General features: G+C 37.0%; 2 protein-coding genes across 4 annotated transcripts in view; one reads left to right on the forward strand and one right to left on the reverse strand.

Moving 5' to 3' along the window:
- The window catches only part of TMA16 (translation machinery associated 16 homolog), a 35,501-nt gene extending 20,223 nt beyond the window's left edge, over nucleotides 1-15,278 (forward strand). For both annotated transcript variants that reach the window (XM_004775532.3, XM_004775534.3), the window contains 5 exons: nucleotides 5,405-5,442; nucleotides 6,775-6,859; nucleotides 8,003-8,151; nucleotides 13,113-13,155; nucleotides 14,079-15,278. In XM_004775532.3, the coding sequence (XP_004775589.1) occupies nucleotides 5,405-5,442; nucleotides 6,775-6,859; nucleotides 8,003-8,151; nucleotides 13,113-13,155; nucleotides 14,079-14,259 (496 nt within the window). In that variant the 3' untranslated portion in view covers nucleotides 14,260-15,278. The remainder of the gene's footprint in view (nucleotides 1-5,404; nucleotides 5,443-6,774; nucleotides 6,860-8,002; nucleotides 8,152-13,112; nucleotides 13,156-14,078) is intronic.
- Nucleotides 15,279-18,752: 3,474 nt separating this feature from the next.
- MARCHF1 (membrane associated ring-CH-type finger 1) overlaps nucleotides 18,753-27,501 on the reverse strand; it is a 318,555-nt gene continuing 309,806 nt past the window's right edge. For both annotated transcript variants that reach the window (XM_045068436.1, XM_004775535.3), the window contains one exon: nucleotides 18,753-23,075. In XM_045068436.1, the coding sequence (XP_044924371.1) occupies nucleotides 22,777-23,075 (299 nt within the window). In that variant the 3' untranslated portion in view covers nucleotides 18,753-22,776. The remainder of the gene's footprint in view (nucleotides 23,076-27,501) is intronic.

Below are 27,501 nucleotides of genomic sequence, written 5' to 3' on the forward strand. Positions count from 1 at the left end.
ATTTGCTAGCATATTGTTGCTCATAATATGGTCTATAATTGTTTGTATTTTTTTCTTGTTGGTTGTGATCTCCCCTCTTTCATTCATGATTTTATTTATTTGGGTCCTTTCTCTTTTCTTTTTGGTAAGTGTGGCCAGGGGTTTATCAGTCTTATTAATTCTTTCAAAGAATCAGCTCCCTGTTTCATTGATTTGTTCTACTGTTTGTTTGTTTGGTATTTTTTGGTTTCTATTTCATTGATTTCTGCTCTGATCTTTATTATTTCTCTTCTTCTACTGGGTTTAGGCTTTCTTTGCTGTTCTTCAGCTCCTTTAGATGTAGGGTTAGGTTGTGTATTTGAGACCGTTCTTGTTTCTTGAGAAAGGCTTGTATCGCTATATATTTTCCTCTCAGGACTGCCTTTGCTTGTCCCACAGATTTTGAACAGTTGTGTTTTCATTATTGTTTGTTTCCGTGAATTTTTTTCAACTCTTCTTTAATTTCCTGGTTGATCCATTCATTGTTTAGTAGGATGCTCTTTAGCCTCCATGTGTTTGAGTTATTTCCAACTTTCCTCTTGTGATTGAGTTCAAGCTTCAGAGCATTGTGGTCTGAAAATATGCAGGAAATGATCCCAATCTTTTGGTACTGGTTGAGACCTGATTTGTGACCCAGGATGTGATCTGTTCTGGAGAATGTTCCATGTGCACTAGAGAATAATGTGTATTCTGTTGCTTTGGGATGGAATGCTTTAAATATATCTGTTATGTCCATCGGTTCAGTGTGTCATATAAAGCCTTTATTTCCTTGTTGATCTTTTGCTTGGATGATCTGTTTCAGTGAGGGAGGTGTTAAAGTTCCTTACCATTATTTTATAATTGTTGATGTGTTTCTTTGATTTTGTTATTAATTCATTTATATGGTAGGCTGCTCCCATGTTGGGGCATGGATATTTAAAATTGTTCGATCTTCTTGTTGGACAGACCCTTTGAGTATGATATAGTGTCTTTCCTCATCACTTATTATAGTCTTTGGCTTAAAATCGAATTGATCTGATAAAAAGATTGCCACCCCAGCTTTCTTTTGATGTCCATTAGCATAGTAAATTGTTTTCCACCACCTTACTTTAAATCTGGAGTTGTCTTTGGGTCTAAAATGAGTTTCTTATGGACAGCATATTGATGGGTTTTGTTTCTTTATCCATTCTGATACCCTGTGTCTTTTGATTGGGGCATTTAGCCCATTTACATTCAGGGTAATTATTGAAAGATATGAATTTAGTGCCATTGTATTGCCTGTAAGGTGACTGTTTCTGTATATTGTCTCTGTTCCTTTCGGGTCTACTACTTTAAGGCTCTCTCTTTGCTTAGAAGAGATATTCCTGTAGGGCTGGTTTGGTGTGTACAAATTCTTTTACTTTTTGTTTGTCCTGTAAGCTTTTTATCTCTCCTTCTATTTTCAATGATAGCTTAGCTGGATATAGTATTCTTGGCTGCATGTTTTTCTCATCTCGTATTCTGAATATTTCATGCCAGTTCTTTCTGGCCTGCTAGGTCTCTGTGGAATAGTATGCTGCCAATAATATTTTTACCATTGTATGTTACAGACTTCTTGTCCCAGGCTGCCTTCAGGATTTTCTCTTTGTCACTAAGCCTTGTAAGTTTTACTCTTAGATGATGGGGTGTGGACCTATTTTTGTTGATTTTGAGGCGGGTGCTCTGTGCCTCCTGGATGTTGATGCTTGTTCCCTTTGCCATACTGGGGAAATTCTCTACAATAATTTGCTCCAATATACCTTCTGCCCCCCTCTCTCTTTCTTCTTCTTCTGGAATCCCAATTATTCTAATATTTTTTCATCTTATGGTATCATTTACCTCTCGAATTCTCCCCTTGTGGTCCAGTAGTTGTTTGTCTCTCTTTTGCTCAGCTTCTTTATTCTCCATTATTTGGTCTTTTATATCACCAATTCTCTCTTCTGCCCTCATTTATCCTAGCAGTAAGAGCCTCCATTTTTTTATTGCACTTTATTAACAGCTTTTTTTATTTCAACTTGGTTAGATTTTAGTTCTTTTATTTCTCCAGAAAGAGCTTTTGTTTCTTCAGACAGGGTTCCCTAATATCTTCCATGCCTTTTTCGAGCCCAGCTAGCACCTTGAGAATCATCATTCTGAACTGTAGATCTGACATTTTACCAATGTCCGTATTGATGAGGTCCCTAGCCTTTGCTACTGCTTCTTTTTTTTTTTTTTGTGGTGGAGTTTTTCCACCTTGTTATTTTATCCAGATTAAGAATATATGAACGAGAGAATAAAACACTAAAAGAGTGACAAAGACCCCAGAAAAATGTACATTAAGCAAATCAGAAGAGACCCTAAATTGGGGGGAGAAAAAAGGAGGTAAAAAGAAGTTTAAGAAATAATACATGTTTTAGACTGGTGAATAGAACAGAGTTACCCATTTGATTTTGGGTGTATTTTGGTCTCCTGGAAGAAACTACCTTCCAGAATTTTAAAGAAAGAAAAACTTATATATATACTAAAATAAGGGTAAACACAATGAAGGGATGAAATACGACTGTAAGGATGAAAATTTTAGAAAGATTCTAAAAAAAGAATTGATAAGTTGGTTGGAAAAAGAAAGTGGAGGGAATTTGCTCAGGCTGGAGACTAGAACAAAGCCCTGTGCTAGATTTAGGGTATATTTTGATCTATTAGAAGAAATTGTATCCCAAAAAATTTTTAGAAGAAAACACCCTATATGTATTCAAAAAATAAAGTTAGATACAATGAAGGATAAAATATGACTATAGTAATGCAGATTTAAAAAGTTTTTTTTTTTTAAGGAAGGTAGTGTTCAACTAGTTAATAAAACATGGAAAGAGGAAAAGTAAAAATAATTAAAATAAGAAAAAAATTTTAAAAATTATCTAACTTTGCAAGACTAAAGAATCATGGGGAGAAAACCATGAACTCCATGCTTTCCCCTCCTCTGGAATTCTGCTGTTCTCCTTGATCAGTAAGCTTGGTCTTGGCTGGATGTTCTTGCTGATCTTCTGGGGGAGGGGCCTGTTATAGTGATTCTCAAATATCTTTGCCCAAGGCCGAAATCTCTGGCCCGGAAGAGTGGAGAGGTGGGGCCCCCTACTCAGTGCATCCTTGGAGAAAAGCACTCAATCACTCCTGTCTTCCTGGCTTCCAGCCCCGCTCCAAGCTCACCCAGCCTGTGACCGAGCTTCTCTCTTTCTGACACATAGCCCCATTTGGAATCTCCAAACCTAGCAGATTCCTGCCTCCAGAGAAGGAAGGTGGGTTTTTCCAGATCTGCCAATTGTGGGGTCCCTACTCAAAGAGCAGTGGCCTGATTGTGCCAGGGATCACAGTTTAAGGTAACCCAAGCTGATAGCTCACTCCTTGGCTCTGACTCTGTAGCCAGCTTTCCTGCTCTGATACCTGCGAACTCTGCTACACTCAGCCCTGATCTTCTGTGACCCTGCGGTACCTGAGACTGTATTGTCTCCCAAAGGGCTCCATCCCCGCTTCGCCTCTGGAGTGATGTCCCTTAGCGGAGCATACTTTTAAATGTTCAAATTTTGTGCTCTACTGCTCCACCGTTTGCTCGGGAGCTGGCCCCTCCTCCACAGTCTTTCTTCCCTTTGCTTCAGATTGACTTCTCCACATGTTCTACCTTTTAGAAAGTGGTCAATTTTCTGTTTCTAGAATTGCTGCTCTTCTCTTTGATCTCCTGTTGGGTTTGTAGGTGTTATGAATCGTTTTTCCTAATGTTTTATATAAATGAAGTGATTATATGTAATTTTTTGTGCCAACTTCTTAGCATAATGTTTATGAAATTTACCCATATTCATATATTTCACGTATTAGTTGTCTTTCTTATTACTGAGTAGTATTCAATTGTATGGATCTGCACTTTGTTTATTCATTTACCTATGATGTTCATTTGGATTATTTACAGTACTGGGCTGTTATTGGGGTCTGCAAACTAAGAGTCCAGCCCCAGTTTTTATTAGAAAGTTTTAGTGGAAAGCAGCTAGCTGTGCCCATTCCTTTTGTATTGTGTGTTGGTGCTTTTAGGCTACGATGACAGAAATCAGTAGTTGTGATAGAGACTGACCACATTTCTCTGGCCATTTAAGAAGAAATTTATCAGCCTCTGCTATTAACGAATAAAGCTGCCATGAATGTTCACATACAGTATTTGGACACTTGTTTTCATTTTTCAGTTCCTAGAACTGGAATTGCTGGGTCATATGGTGATTGTATGTTAAAATACATAAGAAAATTATGTTTATATGAAATTAAGTTTATAAGAATTGCTGGTCATATGATAGGTTCATGTTTAAGTATGTAAAAAATTGCTTTATCCAAAGCGATAGTATCATTTAATATTTTCACCACCAGTGTATGAGAGTTATTTTCTCTCCATATCCTCTCAAACTTGCTGTATTATCAGTTTTTAAATTCTAGCGGTTGTATGATAGTATCTTAGTTTGATTTAATCTTTACATTTTGATAACTAATGATATTCAAGTATCTTTATATGCACTTACTAATTATTTCTATGTCTTTGATATGGTGAAAAATCTGTTAAAATCTTTTGCCCATTTTGGTATTAAGTAGTCTTTTTAAGTTGTAAGAAGTGTTTGTATAATCTGAATGCAAGTCTTCTGTTAGTTATTTGTATTGTGAATATCTCCCCATTCTGTACCTGAAATTTTTTATTAAAAAGGGCTTCATTTTATTTCTCCAGTTTTCTAGTTAGTTAAAGTGGGAGGGTAAATCTTGTCTGCTTTGTTAGTCAGGGACAGTAGATTTTCTTGTTCATTGCTGTATCTAGTGAGTAGCCTAAAGTGTAGCAAAAACTAGCTGTCCAGAGTTGTCTTCTGAATTAATATTTAGAATGCCAATAATGGGAATCATGTAACCTAGACTGTTTTCTGAAAATAAATGAGTTCTTTTTCCTTATTATCATTCTTTTAATTATGAAAAGTAAACATGCTGTTTTGTTCCTGTTGAAGTTTAAAAGGTGATACTAGGCATTTTGGTCTTGGTAGTTGCCCTCCATCTTCTAGAAGGTATTCATTACTCTTTTGTGCACAACTATTACCCACCTGAACATTCATAATCCAGTCAAACTTTTTTGTGTTTTCAAAACTGATTTGTTCTATAGGTGTCTTTTAGTCATTAGTCACTGAAAACCCAAAGAAAAGTTTATAGTAACATTTTGTTCCAGTTACTTAGAAGAAAAGCATGGTGTTCAGTGTTTCTGCACTAACAAAATTAATTTCATATGTAGAAAAGAGTGATCCTTGAATTAAAGTTTTGTGGGCAGTTTTTGTTTTGTTTTGTTTTTGATAGATTTAAAAATTTTTTTTGGAAATTTTCTAACACATGCACCTTTTCTTTTAAGATTGAAGAATGAAAAGGCGTTGCGTCTCAATCTTATTGGTAAGCAGATTTACTCATTTGACACTCTGACTAAATTATAGTGAAGTTCTGTTCTGTGCCTGTTTTTCTTTTGATTCTTTTAGGGAATTTTCTTTACTAAACTTAATTAAAACAAAGTAAAATCAATCATTAACTCTTAAAGTCAATCATTAACTCTTAATTAAAACAAAAATCAATCATTAACTCTTGTTAATAATATCTAGCTGTTTTTCAGAAACTAGTTTATATTTACCTACCTACATCTATCTGTCTTTCTATCTATTTATCTATCTCTGAAGTTTAATTCTAGATCCCTAACCATTAGAATTAGGAAGGATTATGGCCTAAGTATTTTGGACACAGAAATTTAGTGATGTGGATACATGCATCCTCAGTCTGTATCTCAGTGTCACAATTATTTCTGGGGGGGTGAGAGGAGCAGGATTGTTAGTAAATTTTTACTTACAAGCCTGATTTCAAAATAGGGACTCTTAGGGGGTGCCTGGGTGGCTCAGTCTATTAAGCATCCGCCTTCAGCTCAGGTCCTGATCTCAGGGTACTGGGATCAAGCTCCATGTCAGGCTTTCTGCTCAGCGGGAAGGGGGAGTCTGCTTCTCCCTCTCCCTGCGTGCGTTCTCTCTTGCTCACTCGCTCTCAAATAAATAAATAAAATCTCTTAAAAAAAAAAAAAGTGACTCAGGCTTTGTTTGTTTGTTTGTTTTGTTTAGTCTTCGGCTTTTCTTGAGCACTGATCTCTTATGCTTTCACAGATAATAGAATAGTATTTCTAAGTAGGTCATCCATATCTAAGGTAGGGCCATTTCTTGATCTGTAATATTTGAGAAATCTAACTGAAAGTGACCCTGATGGTCAGATTTACTCTTTGCACAGTATCTGACAGATCTTGCATCATTAACATATTTACTAATTTGAAGCCCTGGACAGGCCACTTAACCTTTCTTATGTGTGAATAGGAATAATAATGTTATAATCCTTATAGGATTATAAAGCTCTTAATATATAGCCTGCTTTTTAAATACTTAGAACTTCATGTTCTGTTAAGTTTTCTTCCTTTCTTTCTTCCTTTCTTTGTTTCTTTCTTTCTACACATCCTTATTGGATAACAAATATATACTAAAAGACATCTCTCCCACCCCTGTCTCCCAAATTAAAATGTGACACTTTGCTTTCTGACTGGTTTAATTAGCTTTGAGCCCACATAAGCCTTTATATTTAACATTGACATAAATTTTGATGCTATTTTAAACACATTGATGTTGGAAAGTACAATGAATACTCATTGCTTAAGTGACGATTTATGGTGTTAACCTATCTTTGTACTTGGTATTATAGGTGAAAAACTGCAGTGGTTTCAAAGTCATCTTGATCCCCAAAAAGTAGGATATTCAAAGAAAGATGCTTGTGAATTAATTGAAAGGTAAACACTGGGCTCTTTATGAGCAAAGGGTCAGAAAGGGGAATTCTCCAACCTGGTTCTTCAAGTGACAGATTGTTGTTCTGGATTTATAGAGGAGTAAATGGGCTTTGTTATCAAAAAGGTTTTAGAGTCACATCCTGGTTTAGCCACTCTAGTAGGTCTATAACATTTCTGAGCCTCATAGTGTTACTTAACCCAGTTTCTTAGGATCAGGAAAGGCTTCTTATGGAAATATTATCAAAATGACTTCTGAAGAGTAAAGGTTAGCAGGTTGAGGTAAGTTAGTTCTTGAAGAGCCTTTAGGCAGAGAGAACAGCTTCAGAGTTAAGAGTGACATATTTAGTGATCTGCCAGACATTAAATATCATCAAAATAATAGGTTCAAGGAGGGCATTATGACAAGTATTGTTCACCAAGGACCTCAAGTATCACTGTAAGAGTTTGGACCTTTTCAAAGGACATTGGGAGCCATAGGCTTTTTATAGTAGGTACCTGAGATGATCATATTTAAACCTTAGAAATGTCACCATAGTGAGAATGGTGATGGCCTGAGGGTACATGGCTTTGACCAGGACTCATTTGGGAGGCTGATGGAGCAATCTGGGCAAGAGATGATGCTGGCATATGCATGTTTTTTAGCAGTATGGTGAAAAGAAATGAAGATTCCAGAAATATTAAGAAGATAGAAAGTCTAAATCATTAGTGAAAACTTATGTATGGCATAAAAGGGAGAAAGTGGAATCAAGGAGGACATGAATGTTGTTCACTTGGGCGGATGGGGAGATGGTTGTACTATTTCCTGACGTAGAGAGCCAAAGAGATGGAACAGGTTTGGGGGGGGGGCAGTGGTGGGCACAAGCACTTTTGAGGGGTTAAGCTTCCATGGGACATCCAAATGGAGAGTTCCAGGAGGTGGTTGAATATGAGGATCTGGAATTCAGGAGATACTGAATAGCAGACAGTGATCTGGTTGCTGAAATTTTGGACACAGGTTATCCAGGGACAGTCTGAAGTCTGAGGACATGAAGAACTTAGAAGTATACAAAAATTTCAAGGATAGGTGAAGGCTGGGGTTTGTTTTAAATGAAGTAATATAAGCCAAATGTATAGACCTGTAACTCAAATTGCATTCTTATTTCTCAGGTATTTAAATCGATTCAGCAGTGAACTAGAACAGATTAAATTACATAACAGCATCAAAGACAGGCAGGGAAGGCGGCACTATTCCCGGGAGACAGTCATCAAGCAGACAATGGAGCGTGAACGACAACAGTATGAAGGATATGGCCTTGGTGTGTTCTCTGTGATTTTCTTTTATTCTTTCTAAATTCATAGCCATATCAGATTTGTAATTCTTTTCAAAGGTTTAATTTTATTTATTCTATTTATTTAGTTTAGATTGAATTTCTTTTTGATTTCCTTTCTTTTGTGAGTATGTCAAATTTATTAATTTCTTTTTTTTCTTACATTCTCAGAACTGTCACTTGTGAAAATGATGTCATATTTTTCTACCTTGACAATAAAATTTTCATCTCCCTCTGGCACATTCCTGATTTGCTTTATTGTGGAGTTACCACTTGCCCATCTCTAACTACAGCTATGTTTCTTTAGAGTAGGTGCTGTGCCCTTCTTATCTTTCTAATTTTTTTTTAAAGATTTTATTTATTTATTTGACAGAGATCACAAGTAGGCAGAGAGGCAGGCAGAGAGAGAGGGAAGCAGGCTCCCTGCTGAGCAGAGAGCCCAATGTGGGGCTCGATCCCAGGACCCTGGGATCATGACTTGAACTGAAGGCAGAGGCTTTAACCCACTGAGCCACCCAGGTGCCCTCTTTCTGATTTTTGAAGGACCAAGCTATCCTTGTTGTAGTCATTCTTGAAGAACTAGAAATCGAACATTAATTCTTAGCACTGAAGCATTTCTTACCATTCTTAAAGACAAGTAGGTTGTTAGTTTACCAACACTATCTTAAGAAAAAGCACTTAGGGTAGTTAAGGCTTGCAAAACCCACGAACAGGTGAGGACCCAGAGGCAACATGGCCTGCAAATGGTATTTGATTGGCTTGTTAATTGTCAGTCTAGGAAAATCTAGCAATTTCACATGAAACATGTAGATTTCTGGCTTTTAAAAAAAAAATCAAATGGTCTGGTAACATAATCTGCTTCATTGGAGTAACAGCTTTCCCTTTTAGACTTCGTCATATATTCTTAAGTTTGCCATGACCCTGAACATTACTTCATTCACATTCCGTTTCAGGTCCATGTTACAGCATTTGTAGTATGTGGATTTGCTTGATAAGTACAGTACAAATGAAATATTTAGTAGCAAATTAGGTTTTTAAATTCTGATGTTAACAACACTGAAGTATAGGACCGTAAAGGAAATATCCTGTAACTATTGTGTTGGTCCCAGCCTGTTGATAGCAATTCTGTCAGCTAGAAATGCCTGAGGCATTCACCTGGTCCGTTAATATATTGTTGAGCCCCTGTAGGTATTTCCCCAACCAGAGCCACTTTTCTGGCTAGCGCAGCCCTGTGGTGATTATGATTGCAGGATGTGCCCAATAACAACCATCAGGGAAATTTGAAGAAAACAAAAACAAAACAAAACCCACGCTTCTTTACTCAAAAGGCCTGGAGGGTCCATAGCATGCCTGGGGCCACACAGGGAAGTTGAGGGTGGAGAAGAAGAGTGTGTGTGGACCTGGGGCTCTACCTTTATCAGAGTGTGAAGGTAAAGTGCCTAGGGTTTCACAGGTTCATTCTTTTTTTTTTTTTTTTTTTTAAGATTTTTATTATTTATTTATTTGACAGAGAGAGATCACAAGTAGGCAGAGAGGAAGGCAGAGAGAAAGAGGAGGAAGCAGGCTCCCTGCCGAGCAGAGAGATCCTGAGATCATGACCTGAGCCGAAGGCAGCGGCTTAACCCACTGAGCCACCCAGGCGCCCACACAGGTTCATTCTTTATTGGTGAATTAAAAACATAACTGGGAGTTAGAGCATGAGAAAAGTAGGGTCACTTGAGTGGCAATTTACTAGGTTACTAGGACTTTCTAAAAGGGGACTTTAATGGGTCAGGGTGGCCTGGTTTCTTATCTAGTTTTGCTGGTAGTGTGTTATATAGCTGGCAATATTTTTATTTGAGAAGGGTGTCTTTGATACGGATGTCTAGACCATCAGAAGCTTGGTGTCAGCCATTTACACTATAGTAGTAACACTAGAAACTCTGAAGTAGTTGGCAGTTTCTCTTCATCATTTCTAAGAAGTGAACTTCTTCACTGAAAAGAAAAAATGGAAAAGAGCTGTAGTATTAGGTAGATATGATTTAAACCCTTAGAGCTTACTGTATAACAGGACAAGTTATTTAACCCTCCCCACTCCACCAGGTTTTGTTTTCTTCAATTTAAAAATTGAAATAAATAAATAAATAGTATACCTACATCCCCAGTTGTTTAAAAGTTACATGAGTTTCATTTATCAAAGTGCCTGACACAACCTAATACAGGAAGTTTGGGGAGAGCTTCAAGCACTACTCTCTGTGTCCCTTTCACTGGATAGTTACCTTGTAAGAACGTAAAATTTGTTTATGTTCATAGCTCTCCCATCTCCTCCTGTTGTGTTTTCTCTGGAACATCGCCCAACAAGTAGTGGTCACTGATGACCTCTACGTTGCTAAGGCGAACAGTTGCTATACTGGGCATTGATTCTCGGCCAGCATTTCTATGGCATTTGATACAGATGATGACTTCATTTTCTTTTTTTTTTTTTAAAGATTTTGTTTATTTATTTGACAGATCACAAGGAGGCAGAGAGTCAGGCAGAGGGTGGGGGAAGCAGGCTCCCTGCTGAGCAGAGAATCCGATATGGGGCTTGATCCCAGGACCCTGGAATCATGACCTGAGCCAAAGACAGAGGCTTTAACCCACCGAGCCACCCAGGCACACTGATGACTTCATTTTCTTATCATACTTTTCATTTGGTAAAGAATACCCAGCCCTTCCCTTGTTTTCTTTCTAGTTCATTTTCTTTAGTTGACTCCTCATCTTCACAAACTAAGTATTGGCCAAGGTCCCCATCCTTGGACTACTTCTTATTTTCTACGTGTACCAATTCCTAGTTCATTTCACTCAGTCTGTGGTTTTAATTGCCACTTAAATGGTGAGAACTTTGAAATCTGTATCTGTCGACCCTAACGTGTCTCTAGAAATCCAGACTTACATTATCAAAATGTAATGGGGTTTATCAAAATCTCTACTTGAATGTCTCCTAGGCATCTCAGACCTGACATTTCCCAAAGCAAAGTCCAGCTTTTCTCCTAAAACTTGCTCCCACACGATCTGTATGTCATACAGCAGGGTCACCATCTGCCCCGTTTCTTAGGCTAGAAACTTGTAGACTTTCACACTCCATCCAGCTCATCGGTAAAATGTATTTTGCATCTGATAACTTAAAACTGCTACCACTACCACCTCCCTAATCCAAGCCACCATTGTTTGATCTGTACATTGTAACGGCCTCCCAGTTGGTCTCTGTGCTACTGCTCTTTCCTCCTAGAGTCTGTTCACTACGTGGCAGGCAGATGAATTAACAGAACATGGTCAAGGTCGAGCAGGTACTTACTGGTGATTGAGCTAGCCAGCACAGAAACCGATCCAGTGTTCTTCAGCTGTGTCACAGTGTTTCTTTCAGAGTCAGGGAGTGTGTCTGGTGAAAGAAAGCGTTGTGATCTCTGACAATTAACATAGGCCAATTGTTACTGAATTCTGCAGGTTTAGAGAAAACTAGATTCTGACACCTCCCCTTCCTCACCCCATTGTGGTATAACTACTTCTGACTCATTTTATTAGGATTTTTTTTTTAATGGTGTTTAATTTACACCTTTTAAACACTGGACCCCCTCATACTCATATTTTCTGAAACTGTAGGGCTTAATCAGCATATAGCTGTGTTAAGCCTTTTTATTTTATCTTTTTCATTTATTGATTTTGTGCCGCCTCCTGACGGCACGTGGGAGAAGAATGAGGCACAAACAAGTCAGCTGCAAGAGAATGGGAGCAGGGGGTGACAGTAGAAAAGACTGTCACCCTGAACAACTCCTCAGTCTCATATTTATTAGAAAGTCGGTAACAACCAACAAAGAAGGCAGAGTAGATTACACATAGTAGTTTTTATGAGTCTTGCAGATATGTAAGAAGAAAGGCAAAATATGTCTGGTCATGTAGTACATGACCTATAGTGAGCAAGCCCAAACTAAAGGATTGTCTGACTGACTGCTGATGCTTTTTAGGCAAGGGGAAATAACGGAAAAATGAAGCAGGTAGCATTGCACCCCGAGCGAGCTGGGCATCCCCAGCTGCTTGGCCTCAAGGACGTCTCTCGTCCTCTCCCCCAGAGGCCTGTTGCCAGTACATGTTTTTCTTAAGGTTAGATCTAAGCATGCTTGGTAACTACTATAATTTCTCATAGGTTATATTTTAAGCAAGTTGTTCTGAGGGACAGTTAAAATTCTGGATTTTAATTACTATTTTACTGCATTGGCCATATTCTTTGCAGCAATGTTCCAGTTCTTTATACATGCCTTTTGTGTTTTACTGATAACTATGATCATGCATGTTGTTTTATGGTAAACTTCATAATCATGGTGAGGAACTGTTAAATGCCCTTTTTTTTTTTTTTTTAATTAAAGATGGTTTAAGATTTATTGAGTTGCTTTGAGCATCTACTGATTATAGTTTGTTAAAAATTTTTTTTCACATGGCTCCCAGCTCCATGGGGAGTCTGCTTCTCCCTCTGACCTTCTCCCCTCTCATGTTCTCTCTCACTCACTTACTCTCTCTCTCTCAAATAAATAAAATCTTTTTTAAAAGAAAATGTACTTTTCACCAAGAAAATATATTTAAAAATCTAGCATATTATTTCATGGGATTGATATTAGAAATTGCCAGGTGCCTTTCATAGATTAAAAGGACAGGGTTTATCTCAGTAATAGGTTTATTTTATTTTACCGATTCTGTGCTAGAACTTATTATTTAATAGCATTTCTCTTCAATCACCTCTTAAACTAAGCCCTTTATACTTGTAAAACTTACTTTTCATATAGCATTATAGCAGTGCTTTGAGATTTTGTTTTGGCTTTGGATTTTCTTGCTCTCTGTCACTTATTCATTGTATCTGAGATAATAAATAAGGAAACTATAAAATGTTATGATTTAAAGAACACTGCTTAATGGATATGAATTATTTTCTTCCCCAGAGATTCCAGACATTATAAATGCTGGTAATCTGAGAACTTTTAGGTAAGTCTGTTTCTCTCTATAATTCCTTGTGGCTGCATGTGAAATACATGAGACATAAGTTTTCTAACCTTTTGAATTTAGACATTAGAGCTAAAAAAAAAAATCAGTGGTTTATTTTAACCTGAACTTCTCTTTTATTAAATAATAGTTTTCCTAATTTGTGTTTATTTCAAACACCTGATGTACACTAAAATGATAGTGACATGGTGCTTTTAAATACCTTAATATAATACTTAAAAGAACTTGGTCACACTCTTCCTCCCCAGTTTTTATTTTTTAAAAAGATAAACTAACAGCAACAGGCTCAATGGCTCAGAGTTCTATCCCTAGACTGTTTGTAGCACCCTCTTTTAGAAAAGATGGTTCCTGGGAATTGATACCGGAGAAAAGCTTAAGCTGTCAAGAACTAGTTAATTCAGAGGTGGAAAGATGATTTCTTTTGTAACAATAACATGTTTTTGGTTACTGAAACTTTGACTTCCTGCCAATTGTGAAAAGAAAAATAATTTCCGACTGCACTTTGGAGATTTGCGGGTATGATATAGTTACTGCTTTTGAGGTTCTTGATACTGTATGGCCCGCTGGAGTGTTCAGGTTGGGGAGAATAAATAATGGCATAGAGCCTCCTTGTCAATTCTGCCTAATACTCATATATTAAATTGGAAGTTTGGGATATGTAGGAATGTCTGTGCAGTTATTGCTATTGTAGGTTAATGAGAAGATGCAATATGTGTGAACAAAGCAAGCCTTACTTCTTGGGACTTTTTTTTTCCTAAAGCATATATTGTTTGTTTGTAGGGCATTTGAATCTATAATGAATTTATAAGCTTTGTTCTGCTGCTTTCAGAGTTTTAAATATTGACTGCTTCACCATCTTGCATCCCAGTCACCCTCTCTAAATACTGTCTCTTTTATTTATTTAGGGAATGGGATTTCGATCTGAAGAAATTGCCAAACATTAAAATGAGAAAAATTTGTGCTAATGATGCGGTCCCCAAGAAGTGCAAGAAGAAAACTGTTACAGCTGTAGATACAGATTTAGGGGAACTGGAACTAAAAGATGAATCAAGTGATTCAGATGAGGAGATGACAGCAGTGGCCTAATTGTCCTTTGTTTGAAGTAAAAGTAAATAATATGAGAGCCTCAAGTTATATTTGACCTGATTATGTTAAGTAACTGTAGATACAAGAATTCACTATGTAGCTTCTTTGATCATGAGAATCCCATTTGCAGTTTCAAAAACACTGTTATGATTATCAGTTAGAAATGAATGTTGCTTTTCATTTACATTAAGTTGCTTAAGTAGATATAGTGAGATAAAAGCACAATCTTAGATCCATTTAATCAAATTTCATGGGCAGGGGGAGTGATATGAATAATGACAAAAATGTTTTCATCTTTTCCCTCATGTTTACCTTGGATCCCCTGATCTCACATTCTGGGGCTTCTACAGCAGCATGTTTGCTGAAAGGGTCCTATGGATACTTCTTGAGCAATGACGGTAGCAAAATTGACTTTTAGTAATAGTGTTTCACTAATCTTCCTCTTGAACATCACACCAATTTTCTTTCCTAGTAAAATAAAGAAAATGATAGATTGTATTTTTGGGAAATAGACAAGGAAATGTGATACATATTTCCTTGTATACAATATACATATTGTATATTTAGGAAATATTCAAGGAAAAAGATAGATTATTTTTATTATCTTTAAGCCAGTGTTAAACAATAAAGTAAAAAAATGCTGACTATTTTCATGATGTTGGCCTCCCACACTTAATCTGTTATCTTTTGACAAAGGGGATAAATAATTTCAGGTTAACTGGATTACTTTCTGTTTTCTCATGAAAGATGATGGATTTTAATTGTGGAAACAACTAATGATTAGAGAATCAATTATTGCAATTGTGTTATTTATTTGTGTTACTTACTCTTCTAAGAGGCTAAATGACATAGTTTGGTATTTAAAGTATCATGAAAGACATGGATGTGTTAGAGTGTTCTTCATAGAACTTGTTAAATGCAGTTATCTTTTAGGCTGTTTTCTAAAGGATACAATGTAAATGTATTTGCATATTTTCAAGAAAATAAATATACATTAATGCTGAAAGAAGTTAACTAGATATCAATTAAGACTTAATAATTTATTTATAATGTTACTAGTTTTTTATTGTTGAAAATTAAAGATAAAATTTATTTTCATAATTTTACTTCTTAAAGTTCTGATTATTTCATTTTCAGTGTTTTAACTGATGCTGATTTGCTTTTCTTTAGTACTCAATAGAAGTATGGTTTTATGGTTAGAGAAGTTTCTATCTCTTTAGTCAGTGGAATGTGTCCTTTTTTTGTTTCAAAATGGCTATAAAAACTGAATTTTAAATTACAGTAAGGAGAATAGGAACTGTTTTATCCTGTCTGATATTTAAAAAGGCACAATGTTAGAAAACTAACTTCTGAATATGGCAGATCATCCTCCCCCTCAGACATTTGTCCCTGGTTTTCCCTATGCCGTAAAGCAAAAGAGACAACAAAACACACTGTTTGGAACCAGAATAGGTAGATACTTGTTGAATGAATGACTTGACTTTACCATTTAGGATAATGTAGTTCCTAATCATACTTTATTATATATCATTGTATATAATAATAATGTGGCAGTAACAGCCATATTACTCCTGGCTGGACCAGAGTAGCCTAAGAGAATAATGCTTTTAAGTGGTATCCTTAATCATTTTCTGTAGAACATGTTTTTTCTGTAGTGATGGCTTTTGCTGCCTTACATAGATTGTTTTCCAGTCAGTAGTATGTTTTTGTAAGATAGCTTCTATAGGCCATGACCATGGAACAGAGTAAAAGCAGCTCACTTTCTTGGCAGTTCTGTGCAAATTGGAGGCTGGTAAAGTTTTTTTTTGTGAAGAGCCAAGATAGTAAATATTCTAGTCACCACAGCCCAGATGAAATTTCTGTTGCGTATTTGTGTGTGTTTTACCACCCATTACAGATGTAAAGGTCGTTCTGTGTATGGCCATACACAGAGTGGGCCGCAGGCTGGATGTGGCCTGCTTGCCATAGTTTGCTGACCAGCCGAACTCCATGTGTGTGGGCTAAGCTCAGAGCAGGTAACTCTGGGGTTGATGGTCTCTTTCCTAATATCTTAGTCACTTCTTTGCCTCACCGCCGTAGGCATCTCTTTAGGACTCTGTTCACTTTAAAAAAAAGCTTTTTCTACTCCTGCATCCCTTGCGCCACCTACCAAGAACGGGAGATAGAAAGGTATCCTCTTTGACTACCCTTTCTCAGTTCTTTTAAGTTCTATCGTTGTCTCCCTTTCCTTACTATCTTACCTCCCAGAGGAACCTTCTGCCCATTCCTCGACTTTAGCTCTTGGCGTAGTTTTCTTCTCTTCTATTTCAATCCTGTCACTGATTCCAGAAGCCTTGTGGGTAACAAATCTAACACTGTGAGCTTTACCTTTCCGGGTTTTTTTCTCTGTCACATCAGAGGCCTCTCTGTGGTCACATCCAGATCCTTATCAGCTCCTGAAACTCATAAACTTGATGGGCCCTTCTGTTCTGGGTTCGCTATCTCCCATCATCCTCCATTGCTGAAGTTCCACACTTTGACCTCATTCTTTCATTGTGCACCACCGATCTCCTGTGTTCAGCTTGTTTTGTTGAGGTTCCGATATAATAGTTGCCTCCCTGCATCCTGCCCCGGGCTACATAGTATTCCTCTTTCAAAACTCCAACTGAATAGCGCTCAGTTATCTGTCTTCCTCATACCTCTTGTTCCCAAGCAGCTCACTTTGGCTGGAGAACATCAGACAGGTTTTTCTGTTCCTGTTTGCACATCGCAAGTGTATTCTAAGTACCGATGAGCAATTTTACTGTTTCTGTAATAAGTTCCCTTTACAACTTTAAGATAATTCTTTCACTACCTTTTTCCATATGTTGTAGCTCAACTTTTAATATTCAGCTCAATATTCAGCTCTTTATATACATCATTGAGAAAATACAAACTATCATTTTCTTTTCTTTCGATTTCATGGGTGTAGCAACTTTTCTCCTTTTAAAGGCAAATACTCCTACTTGGTTTTGGATCTTACTCCGTATGTCTCCTCAGGAACATTGAATCTCTCCCAAGTTCTTCACCTAATTTCTCAAGCCAGAAAACTGCCTGTAAGTCATCCTTGATTCTTCTCTTTCTTTTTTACAAACTCTCCTCAATCTAATTTAGTTAATATTTCTGGTTCTGTTTCCAAAAAGAGAATCACATCAGCCCATGTCTGGCCACCTCCCTGTCTTGGCCTGTGCTGTGTGCATTTGCTTCCTCACTGGCCCTCATGCCACCATCCTTGCACCTTTTAATCCATTCTCCAGAGCTGCTTGTGAATTTCTGGAAATGTAACACTAAAGTATGCTACTCCTTTGTTCATACTGTTACAGTATCATTCTATCACTTTCTTCATGGTTTGTTTATTTGATGGGTATAACTGTTTCTAACCACCCTTTTTGTGAGGTTTTAATTAGTGCAGGTTTAAGTTCGCTTCAAAATTGAGAAGGTAAAGAGATTCCACGCCCTGCTTCTACAAGCGTACAGCTTCACACATCATTGACATTTCCCCATGCAGAAGGGCAGATTTGTTAAAATTGCTGAACTTACCTTGATATCTGTCACACTTCAGATAAAATTCACGTTCCCTACCGTGGCAAAGAAACCTGAAATGATTTGATTCCTGACTGCTTCTCCAACCTCGGCTGGTTTCCACTTGCCCGTGTACTGCACTTGAGATCACAGACCTTTGTCCATTCCTAGAATTGCCAAGCTGGTTTCTACGGTGGAACAGCTCTGCTGACACCTGATGACCTTGTTTTTTATCTACTTTGGCCAAGTGTGATTCAGGCCAACCTGAGCTTTAGAATGAGTGCCCTGTGATCTCTCTGGAACTCAAGGGTATGGGGCATGCAGGAGCTTCCATGGGCCACTTCATGTTTGTCTCCCTATCTTTCAAGGAGGATGTGAGACAGTTTGTCATTGCCTCTGGATTTTGATGAATTATGAGACTTTCCACTGTGAGTCCCTTTAGGGAGTGGCTGCAGGCCACAGAGTTGCTTAGCTGCAATAGAGAATCAGCAGCTCAGCACCAGGGTGCCCCACTCCTTATGTCACATTATTGTATCTTTTATCTATCCTGCCTTCTTTTTGTGTCTTCCCTTGGGACAAGACTTATGGCAATTTGCCTTTCCTTTGCTCTCTCTGTAAGTAATAAACTGTCAGACTCTAGCAAGGGCTTGCTGTTTCTTCAGTAGCTGAACCTTGCCACTTGCCATTAAAGACTTTGGTTACTGTTGACTCTGCCTGCCTTGTCCTTTCCCTGAGTTAAAGTATTCCCTTCTTAATGCATCTCTTTATTCCTTTCTGTATCAGGGTTGGTCAGCCTATGTTGGCTTTAATGTAATAGTAATATGTTCACACCCTGCTTAAAAACACAGACTATTATAAAATCTTAAGAACCCAAGTTTTTTTTGAATGTTGCACATACATATCTGCAGAAATGCTGGTAAATTAGGCAAAGAGTATAGAAACCACAACAAAAGTTTAGGTCACTTGTTTAATATACAAAGTCTTTCACAGATAATTATTTTCCTTAATTTGTCTTAGTACACATTATTCACAAAACAGTAAATTGTTAATGCAAGAGAATTAGGTAAAACCAAAAAAGTACAAATGCTCAATCTCAAAAATTGCACACAGTTAAAATAATTTTTCCTTGTTTGTTTTAATGCAATTTCCAATTTCAAAATGGGCTTTCTTCAGATTTGGAGGAAACACTGCAGCCCAAAATAACAGTACTTCCTTTGAGCTGTATTGATATGTAAAATAGCACCTTTGGGCTGACTTAAGGAAAGAAAAAAGGTTTTTCATCTTTCTTAATTAAAGTCCTATACAATTATTACATAACAACTACAATAATGATAATAAGTGTAAAGAGATCTACTTTGTTCCAAAATATTGATTGCCAAGGTAGGGAAAGGTAAACTGTCAGGAATCTTTCCCACCACACCCCCTTGACAATGAGAGTATCTTAATGATGTCATTGCTCTAATGAGCTAATTTTCCAGCCAAACCGATGTTTTTAGGGGTACCTAAGGACTTTTTGCAAAACAAGGTAAATGCGGCTGTCTGGGACAGTAATCACATAATAGCAGTTCAGAGTGAGATTTAATCCTGGGGCATTTTGAGAGACTCCTTCAGTATATACCTATCTTCAGTTTCTCCATTGCTGTATCCCATGTAGATTGGATCATTTTTGCTTTGATTTTTTTTTTTAATTTTTCATTTTTGTTTTGCTTGTGTTAAGCTTAATTGCCTTTTGGACTTTATTAAAAAAATACTGGGATTTCACTTCTTTTCAATTCGATCTTTGATACAATGAAAGTGAGAGTTCTTTTAAAAATTAACAGCATAAATGTCTGTGGTTTATGGTATTGATATTATCAGATGCATGACTATAAAAAGCCAGGGTTTTTAACAGAATTGTGTTGTTCATTCTTTGATTTCAGTCCTTTGATTCACTTCCATTTTACTTCTTACGTGAGCAGGTAAACATGCTTAAAAAAAAAATTGTCCTTCTAGAGTGTAGTTTTTGAAGGGTATGTCCAGTCCACAAAGTATTGTCACAAAGCCAAATCCTTTCATTGAAAGGGCAGTTGCCACACAGAATAGAAAAGGAAATCAATATTGGGTTTTAAATGCACATCGTTATTCCCGATTGTTTGAACCATAAACAACTATTGCAGGAAAACTTGTTAAAAGATTTAAATTCAGGAGTTCAGGGTTTATAAAGTTCAGAAGAATAGCAGAATAAAAAGCTGACTTAACCTCTTAGAGAGCTATGTTATTTTCTCATTACAAGAAGGTCAAAGCCTGTACATGTTAATATTGAGAATTTAGGTATGGTATTAAAATACCATATCATATTTTAGGGTTAAGACAGTAATGCTTATCTTTACTTTTCATTCTAGAAATGTTTTCTTAATGTTAGTGCAGCCATTAATAAACAAGCCTTCTTTAGCCAATCATCTTCCACTGAGAAATGACCTATGCACTTACTTATCTTGCTTATTTAGGTCTTAGAATTTAAACAGTATTTTTGGTGGTAATTAAGGTCAATAATCCTTTTCCTTCCAGAGCAAACAAAAGGGAAATTAAGATTTCATTGCTTGCTGGTGACAGATTACCCCTCCTTCCTTCTCCCCCCCAGAATATTGTAAACAACACACTTCTGTTGTTAAGCTCTGGGAAACATGGATTAGTAAAAAAAAAAAAAAAGCTTAGGAAAATAAACAAAAATTGTATCAAGGTTAATCTATTGGGTAAGGTGCCATGGTCAAATCACTCAAAGTTTAGTTATTCATGAGTATTTATCTTAAACTTTTGAAATGGAAATTTAAGAAGTTAATACAAAGTTTAGTTTGTTTAAGGTTCAAAGATATTTTATTATTACAAGAGATCCTTCTTATTTGTGCAGAAGTTATTATGGTTCTCTTTAGTTACTTCAGCTTTGTTTTCCATGTGCGTTTAGTCCATACCCTCCACAACAAGTTTTAAGAAAGATGAGTTTTAAACCTTTTGTTTCCTGACTGGCCAAAACCCTTAATGTTTTTCTCATGTACACACGTAAAATCACACACACACACACACACACACACACAAAGTTGACATTGTTTACCTTTTCTTTATTTCTAGGAATTGGGACTATTTGGACTCAGTGTCAGCCACTACTAATATTCATATCTTTCTCCTCATTAAAAGGTTATTTTCTTCTCCTTTTTTCTATGATAATCCGTGAGGAACAAGCACACTGATAATTACAAAGTGCATCAATGTGATACCCGAGTTTGTGCAATGCGATACCCATGCTTTGGTTCTTATGGCCATTGTGACTGCCTTTTCACAATAATAAATACAACAGCTAACAAAAATAAGTCACCTTTTTAAATGTGAGACATCTTTCTTTGACGGGTCACAAACTCTATAATCATTAATCTAGCTCACTACAATATCATTCACGCTTCAGTTTTACATGAATATGCAAAGAACACAATAATCAACTGAACTGCCAAACCTAAACAACTCAGTTTATTACTTATCACAGAATCTGTTGAATATCTTTACTTCCCAGCTGAGCAAGGGAAATACTGTCAGCTTTTTAAAATAGTCCAAATGCTTAGTCAAAACTACTCATCTATCAAATTGATACCACATGTGGATTTAAAAAAAAAAAAAAACCCTCCACATTCGACTTAACAAAAATATTTTTTGCTTCCTTATCTTATGTGCTTCATAGTAGCAAACAAGTTAATTTCAGAACTTTGCCACAGGTAGATCATTATATCTTTCTATACTTTCATTTTTTCACCCTCTAGAGAAATGGTAAGTTCAGCTCTCTAACCAACCAGGTTATTTCATTTGATACATTTAGTGCTTTTAATTAATTAAAATTTTAATTAATTAATTTAGTGCTTTTAAAACTATAACATTTGTGAGCCTTTGAATAAAAGAATGAATTGAGCTGCTGTTTTGAAATATTCAACTGTTAAATGAAGCAGAGGCTGTGCTTCTAATTTTAGGGCTGTGCTAAACAATATGATTAATTCAAATTAAGATATACCATAAAGATAAAATACATACTGGATTTTGAATTTTGATTTATGAAAAAGGATGTGAAATATCTTAATTTTTAATATTCATGACATTGAAATAATTTATATAAAGTGTTAAGTGAAATATAAAAATTAATTTCACTTATTTTTACTTTTTCTAATGGTGCTACTGGATCATTTTAAATGTATGCATGTGGCCTGCATTTGTGGGCTCACATTTCATTTCTGTTGGACAACACTGTTTTATGGGGACCAGATAAAATGCAGGACATGATAGTTGATTTCAGCTTCTGTGGGTATTTAACAGCACTAATTACACCCCAAAACTGCAAATCTTCTGTTCATGATTTGAACGTAATTCTAAGTATTAATACCTTCAAATGTGTATTGCATCTATTTTAAAAACATGCATCTGTTAAAACAACTGGACTCCACTATAGCCATAAAAATCTGTTAGCTGTCAAAGTATGAATATCAAAATATGCATCCTCCAAGTTTGCTTCAGATATGTCTTAAGGACAATGCAGACAAATTCAAGCTTAAAACCAAGTATGTTTCTTATTTCCAGATGAGATAGTTAACATTACGAGGCCTTAGAAGAAATACACATTGCAATTCAAGTCTGTATTCTTAAACTTGATCCTGCTCCTATGAAGATGTGGGTCCATTTAGGCTTTCGTCACTGCCTAAGAGCATTCCTTGCTCCATTGGTTCTTAATTGTCTTAGAAATCACTCTCTAACAAACTTCACATTTCCGTATCACACTTTGGACTGCTTCATGGGATCCTGGTCATTTGGTGGTCTTTTGGTCCCCTTTTTGAGCCAAGTAAGGAAAAATGAGTCAGTTGGAGAAAGAAGATAAAGAGAGTGAATACTTCAGGATCACTTCTGTCATGTGTAGTGGCTAAGGGCTAGAAAGATATTCTTCAGTGAAGAAACTCCCCACTGGTCCTGTCACACTGGTATAACCTCCGGGGGGCTGCCCTCTGCAGATGGCAGTGAATTGGTACCTGTTTGTGATACAGGCACTACCACGGCATCCTTGATGTCCGTGTTTACATTACATGAGAAGTTCTTCTCCTGCTTTTTGGCAGTGTCTGGGCAATTTTGCACAAAGATCACTCGGTTGTAAGCCTTCAGCCTGCGCCATAACTGAACGTAGACTTTACACTGTACATACATGAAGACAAGACCTCCCGTGAAGCCGATAGCCACCACAACGAGTTTTGTCCAAAATGGCCATTCAAGGACACCTTTGAAGTAAAAAAGAGAGAATGTTATCACCAAGTCATTATCAATGGGTTTGGTAATTTTTTTCTATGACTCCTTCAAAAGACCATGCCTGCCTGCTAACTTTTGTGGATACGGGATGTATTGTTAACAGGCAGTAAAAATTATAACCCAACTTGCTTAATTGCTTTAAACTCTTAAACATACTGTTAAAATTGTACATGAAAAAAAAAGGAAAAAATTGTACACGAAGAAACTCTGTACCTATTACTATAATGAACTTTTTTTTTTTTTTTTTTTTTTTTTTTTTTTTTTTTTGGTAGCATCAAGTACCTACCATGGTTATCAGATGATATTGGACTGTTGATACTTATTTTGACATTTATTCCTTAGAGCTAAATCTTTAAGAAAAGAGAGTGAACATACTAAGTGAAAGAATGAGTTTAAAATGTTTTTAAGAAGGTAATGTAATAGGCACTTCTGTAGGATTGTACATACAGATGTCCCTCCCCACCCTCATTCCCTTTAAAATTAAAAGGAAAAAAAAATGAAAGAAGCTGCCACATCTCGCCAGAGAGAGAAGGAATTAAAGACATGCATAAAATGTAGTACTTTAGTGGTTTTTGTTTCATAAATCTTTTTGTCACTAAAAACCACCACTTTTTCAGATATCAATTTTTTTTTTAATTTGTACCATCATAACTAGAAATTGGCTCTCACAATTTTTAAAACTTGCACAGGAGTTTCTTAACTCTAACAATATTTAGGCCACACATAGCTAGGAATATTAAATACACGATTGTCAGGAGTCCATCTCTTGCCAACACCAAGATGGTGTGGAGGATGGCTGTCTCCATTCCTGTGAAAGGCTTGGTTCAGTATGTTGGACTGGGAAGTGTTGGTTAGAAATCCCAATTTTTCAAAGTCTTATGATTCTACTTTGGGTTTTATTTACTTTTCCTTACAACAATGAATAGAGTTCTAGGAAATGTCCCACCTATATTTTTTAACAGCTGTATTTGCTTTAAGCTTCTGTAAGAAAAGAGATACTAGGGCTTGTTTAGCTCCTTCCTCAGCTCCACTTATGCAAGAACGATCATCTGACATACAGATTCAGGGTAGACTCACGATTCCCAAGGGTCGTGGTTGTCAGATCACTGGTTTTTCCTCAGGGGACATGTGGTAATGTCTGGAGATATTGGTTATTGTTACATCTTGTGTTGGGCTAGGGTGCTACTGACTTCTAGTAAATAGATGCCAGAGATGCTGTGTAAACATCCTGCAGTGTGTAGGACAGCACTCCCCAACAAAGAATTACCCAGTCCAAAATAAATGTCAATAGTGCTGAGGTTGAGAATTCTTGGGGAAGATAATCACTTAAACTTCTTTATTAGGAAATTTTCAGGGAGGATTCAATATGCAAATTAGTTATCTTAGAGTTCTCCAAATTTAGAAGGATTTTTGTTCTTGGCTACTCTCTTGATCAGTAGTTTCTATGTATTTGGAATTTATTAACCACAGGCAAGCTGGAGGAAACATGTCCTTTATCTCCCATTTTGGGGGGAGAGGTATCCATGCATTACGTCTAACTTCCCCCTCTGTCTGCTAAATCACACTACTGGCTGTTCTCAGTAAGTGCCTGGAGGTTTTCCATTTCTGTGGCTTTGTCCATGATATTTCTTCCCTGTGGTTTTGCTTCCTTGTTTCTGCAGGTCTACAAAACCCAGCTCAGCAACATTTTCCAGCTGGAAATAAATTTTAGCACTTTTCCAGTTTCAAGTTATTTCTTCTACCTATGGCATGAGTTAACTTTCTAATAAGTTATTTTTGCTTTGCTACCCCATAATCTTGAGAAGCACGGAATTTATGTCCAGTTGGTCTTTGTTTTCCACAGTGCCTCGCTCAGTAGCTATTTCAAGGCTGAAAGAAAGCTTTTGAAGTTCCAAGTTGGATTGCTTTGCCTCAGTCTTTTCAATATAACTGGAGGTGCCAGCCTTTCTTCACTTGTCCACAAAGCTATGTTTCATGGGTGTTATGATCTGAAGACTCAACTCTCCTTCCTGAAATCATGACGAGAATCCAGAATATACCTGAGAATCTGGGCCAGGAGTAACTAGCCATTTTCTCTGTCATTTCTGGAAGACAGTCTGGTTCTTCAGTCTGATCCTTCCACTTTCTTTCACAACGTTCTCTGAGTCAGTTTCTTCTCCCCTAGTCATTCTTCCTTCATATGTTCGGGAAGTCAAAGCCCTCCATATATTCCCATATATATATTCTAAACAAAGTTTAGAGTATGGAGTATCTCCCCACCCCACATCCAGAAGCTATTTGGGTGCAAACCCATTTTTCACATGACTATCTTCTCTCAGAGACAGTCTGATATTTCTCTTTGCCTCTGGCTAAGTGGGCAAGATTTTTGTTCTCTATAAAGATATTATTGAGCAGGTATAAGATTTTATCTTGGAAAACTCACTATAAGGATGCCATGAGAAGAGATGCTAACACATGGGGCTAAGTGGATTTCTGAGAATGTTTCCATTGGTAAGGTATGTTTACTTCCTTATTATTGAGAATCAGCAAATTGTCTTCATACTCAACCTTGTTGGACTAGTTCTATGCTGTCTTCTGTACAGAAGAAGGAATGTACACAATAAGGAAGGGTGGTAGGAAAGAGAAGGCACACAATCTTGTTCCTTGTGGATCCTTTGTGTAAAGAAGGAGTTCTTTGTCCTCACTGATACATATTTGAAGTTGGAACCTGACCTTGGAAATGCCAAGAGCACAGAGGTGTTTATACTGGCCCAGGTTGGAAGAGGAATTTGGAAAATCCAACTTGAAGCCATTCTCCCATCTGTTCATTTCTCTGAAACCCAAGGACTGTATGTACTTCTTTCTTTGTGCTTGGGATCTTTCTTCAGGAGTTTCTGTAAGTTTAGGAATTAACTATCTACATCGCTTCCTCCTAAACGTTAACGGGAAACACTGCTTAGAAATTCTTGGGCGGGAATTGAAGGAGCTTAGAGGAGTAGGTTTTCTGCCCACAACCACTTTTCTTCCTTCCTTCTTTCCTTCCAGATTTTATTTGTCGGAGAGAGAGAGAGAGAGAAAGCAGGGGGAGTGGCAGGCAGAGGAAGAGAGAGAAACAGACTCCCAACTGAGCAGGAAGCCCAACACAGGGCTCGATCCCAGGACTCCCAGGACGCTGAGCTGAAGGCAGGCGCTTAACCAACTGAACCACCCAGGCATCCTTGTCCACAACCATTTCCTAAGGAAATGGAAGTCTTTTCTCATCCCTCATAATAGATAAATAGATAAATTTGACTCTATTAAATAGAGTTAAATATTAGATTTGACTAATAGACCTATTAGTCAAATAAATAATAGATAAATTCTTTAAATAGAAAGATAGATAGAAATTCTTTAAATAGAAAGAAAGATATTCTTTAAATAGAAATACAAATTCTTTAAATAAATTCTTTAAATTCTTTAAATAGAAATTCTTCCAGGCCTCCTTTCTCTAATTGCGTGTATGTGATGCGGTCCTGGAGGGCTGCACTATCTTCCCCAGACAATCAGCATGCTAATAGGTTTTCTGTGAAAGGCTTAGATGGGTCTGTAGATTTGACCTGTGATATGATAATGAAGACTTCATAAAGTAGAGTTAGATGAATCAAAATGCCACATTATATCTGCCTGAATGTGCACTGCTACCAGAGCCCCAGAAACCAGCCCTCAGTTGTAGGGAAGTTTATTTAAAGAGCAAGTAAAACTCTGTCAGGCATAAAAAAGCAAATGCAGCTTTCAGCTCATCATAGGCTCTTGGGATTCTGAGTCTGTGCAAGATTCTTCTAGGAAGCCAGAGAGGAAAACTTGGGGATACCAGATAAAGTAATTATTTCTAGAATTTGAATAAAAAATAAAAATGAATGAAAGAGTGCAATTTGTAAATTGTTTTTTCACATAAAAAAATTCTTTCCGATATTCCTCATTGCATTCTCCATTGGGTGAGGAGACATGGATTGGGACTATTTAAGGGCACTTTCCCCTCAGGAACCTGAGACTATAGCTTATTGATAAACTGTCTTTTATCTCATTTACAATCACTATTACTTCATCTTCATTCCCAGAAGCCCCCTCCTTCCTGACTAAGAAATACCTATATCCCAAATAATTGAAACTTTTACTTAATTGCTTTGCAGACCAAACCCCAACAGGGTATCCCTTATTACAGTTAATGGCTTCTCAAAGAAGCCATTAACTGTAATCGCCACACAAATCGCCACTCATTCCTGAGGATTATGGTCTTTGTTTGTTTGTTTTAGATAGCCCAACATGGGAGTCAAACTTAACCACAATTCTGAGAGTAAGACCTGAGCGGAGTTCAAGAGTCAGATGCTCAACAGACTGAGCCACCCCAGGGGCCCCAAGGATTATGGGTTTAATGCCTAA

This window comes from Mustela putorius, unplaced genomic scaffold (assembly GCF_011764305.1).
Source record: "Mustela putorius furo isolate JIRA1106 unplaced genomic scaffold, ASM1176430v1.1 tig00003907_pilon_pilon_pilon:0A:0A:0A:0A, whole genome shotgun sequence".
NCBI lineage: Eukaryota > Metazoa > Chordata > Mammalia > Carnivora > Mustelidae > Mustela > Mustela putorius.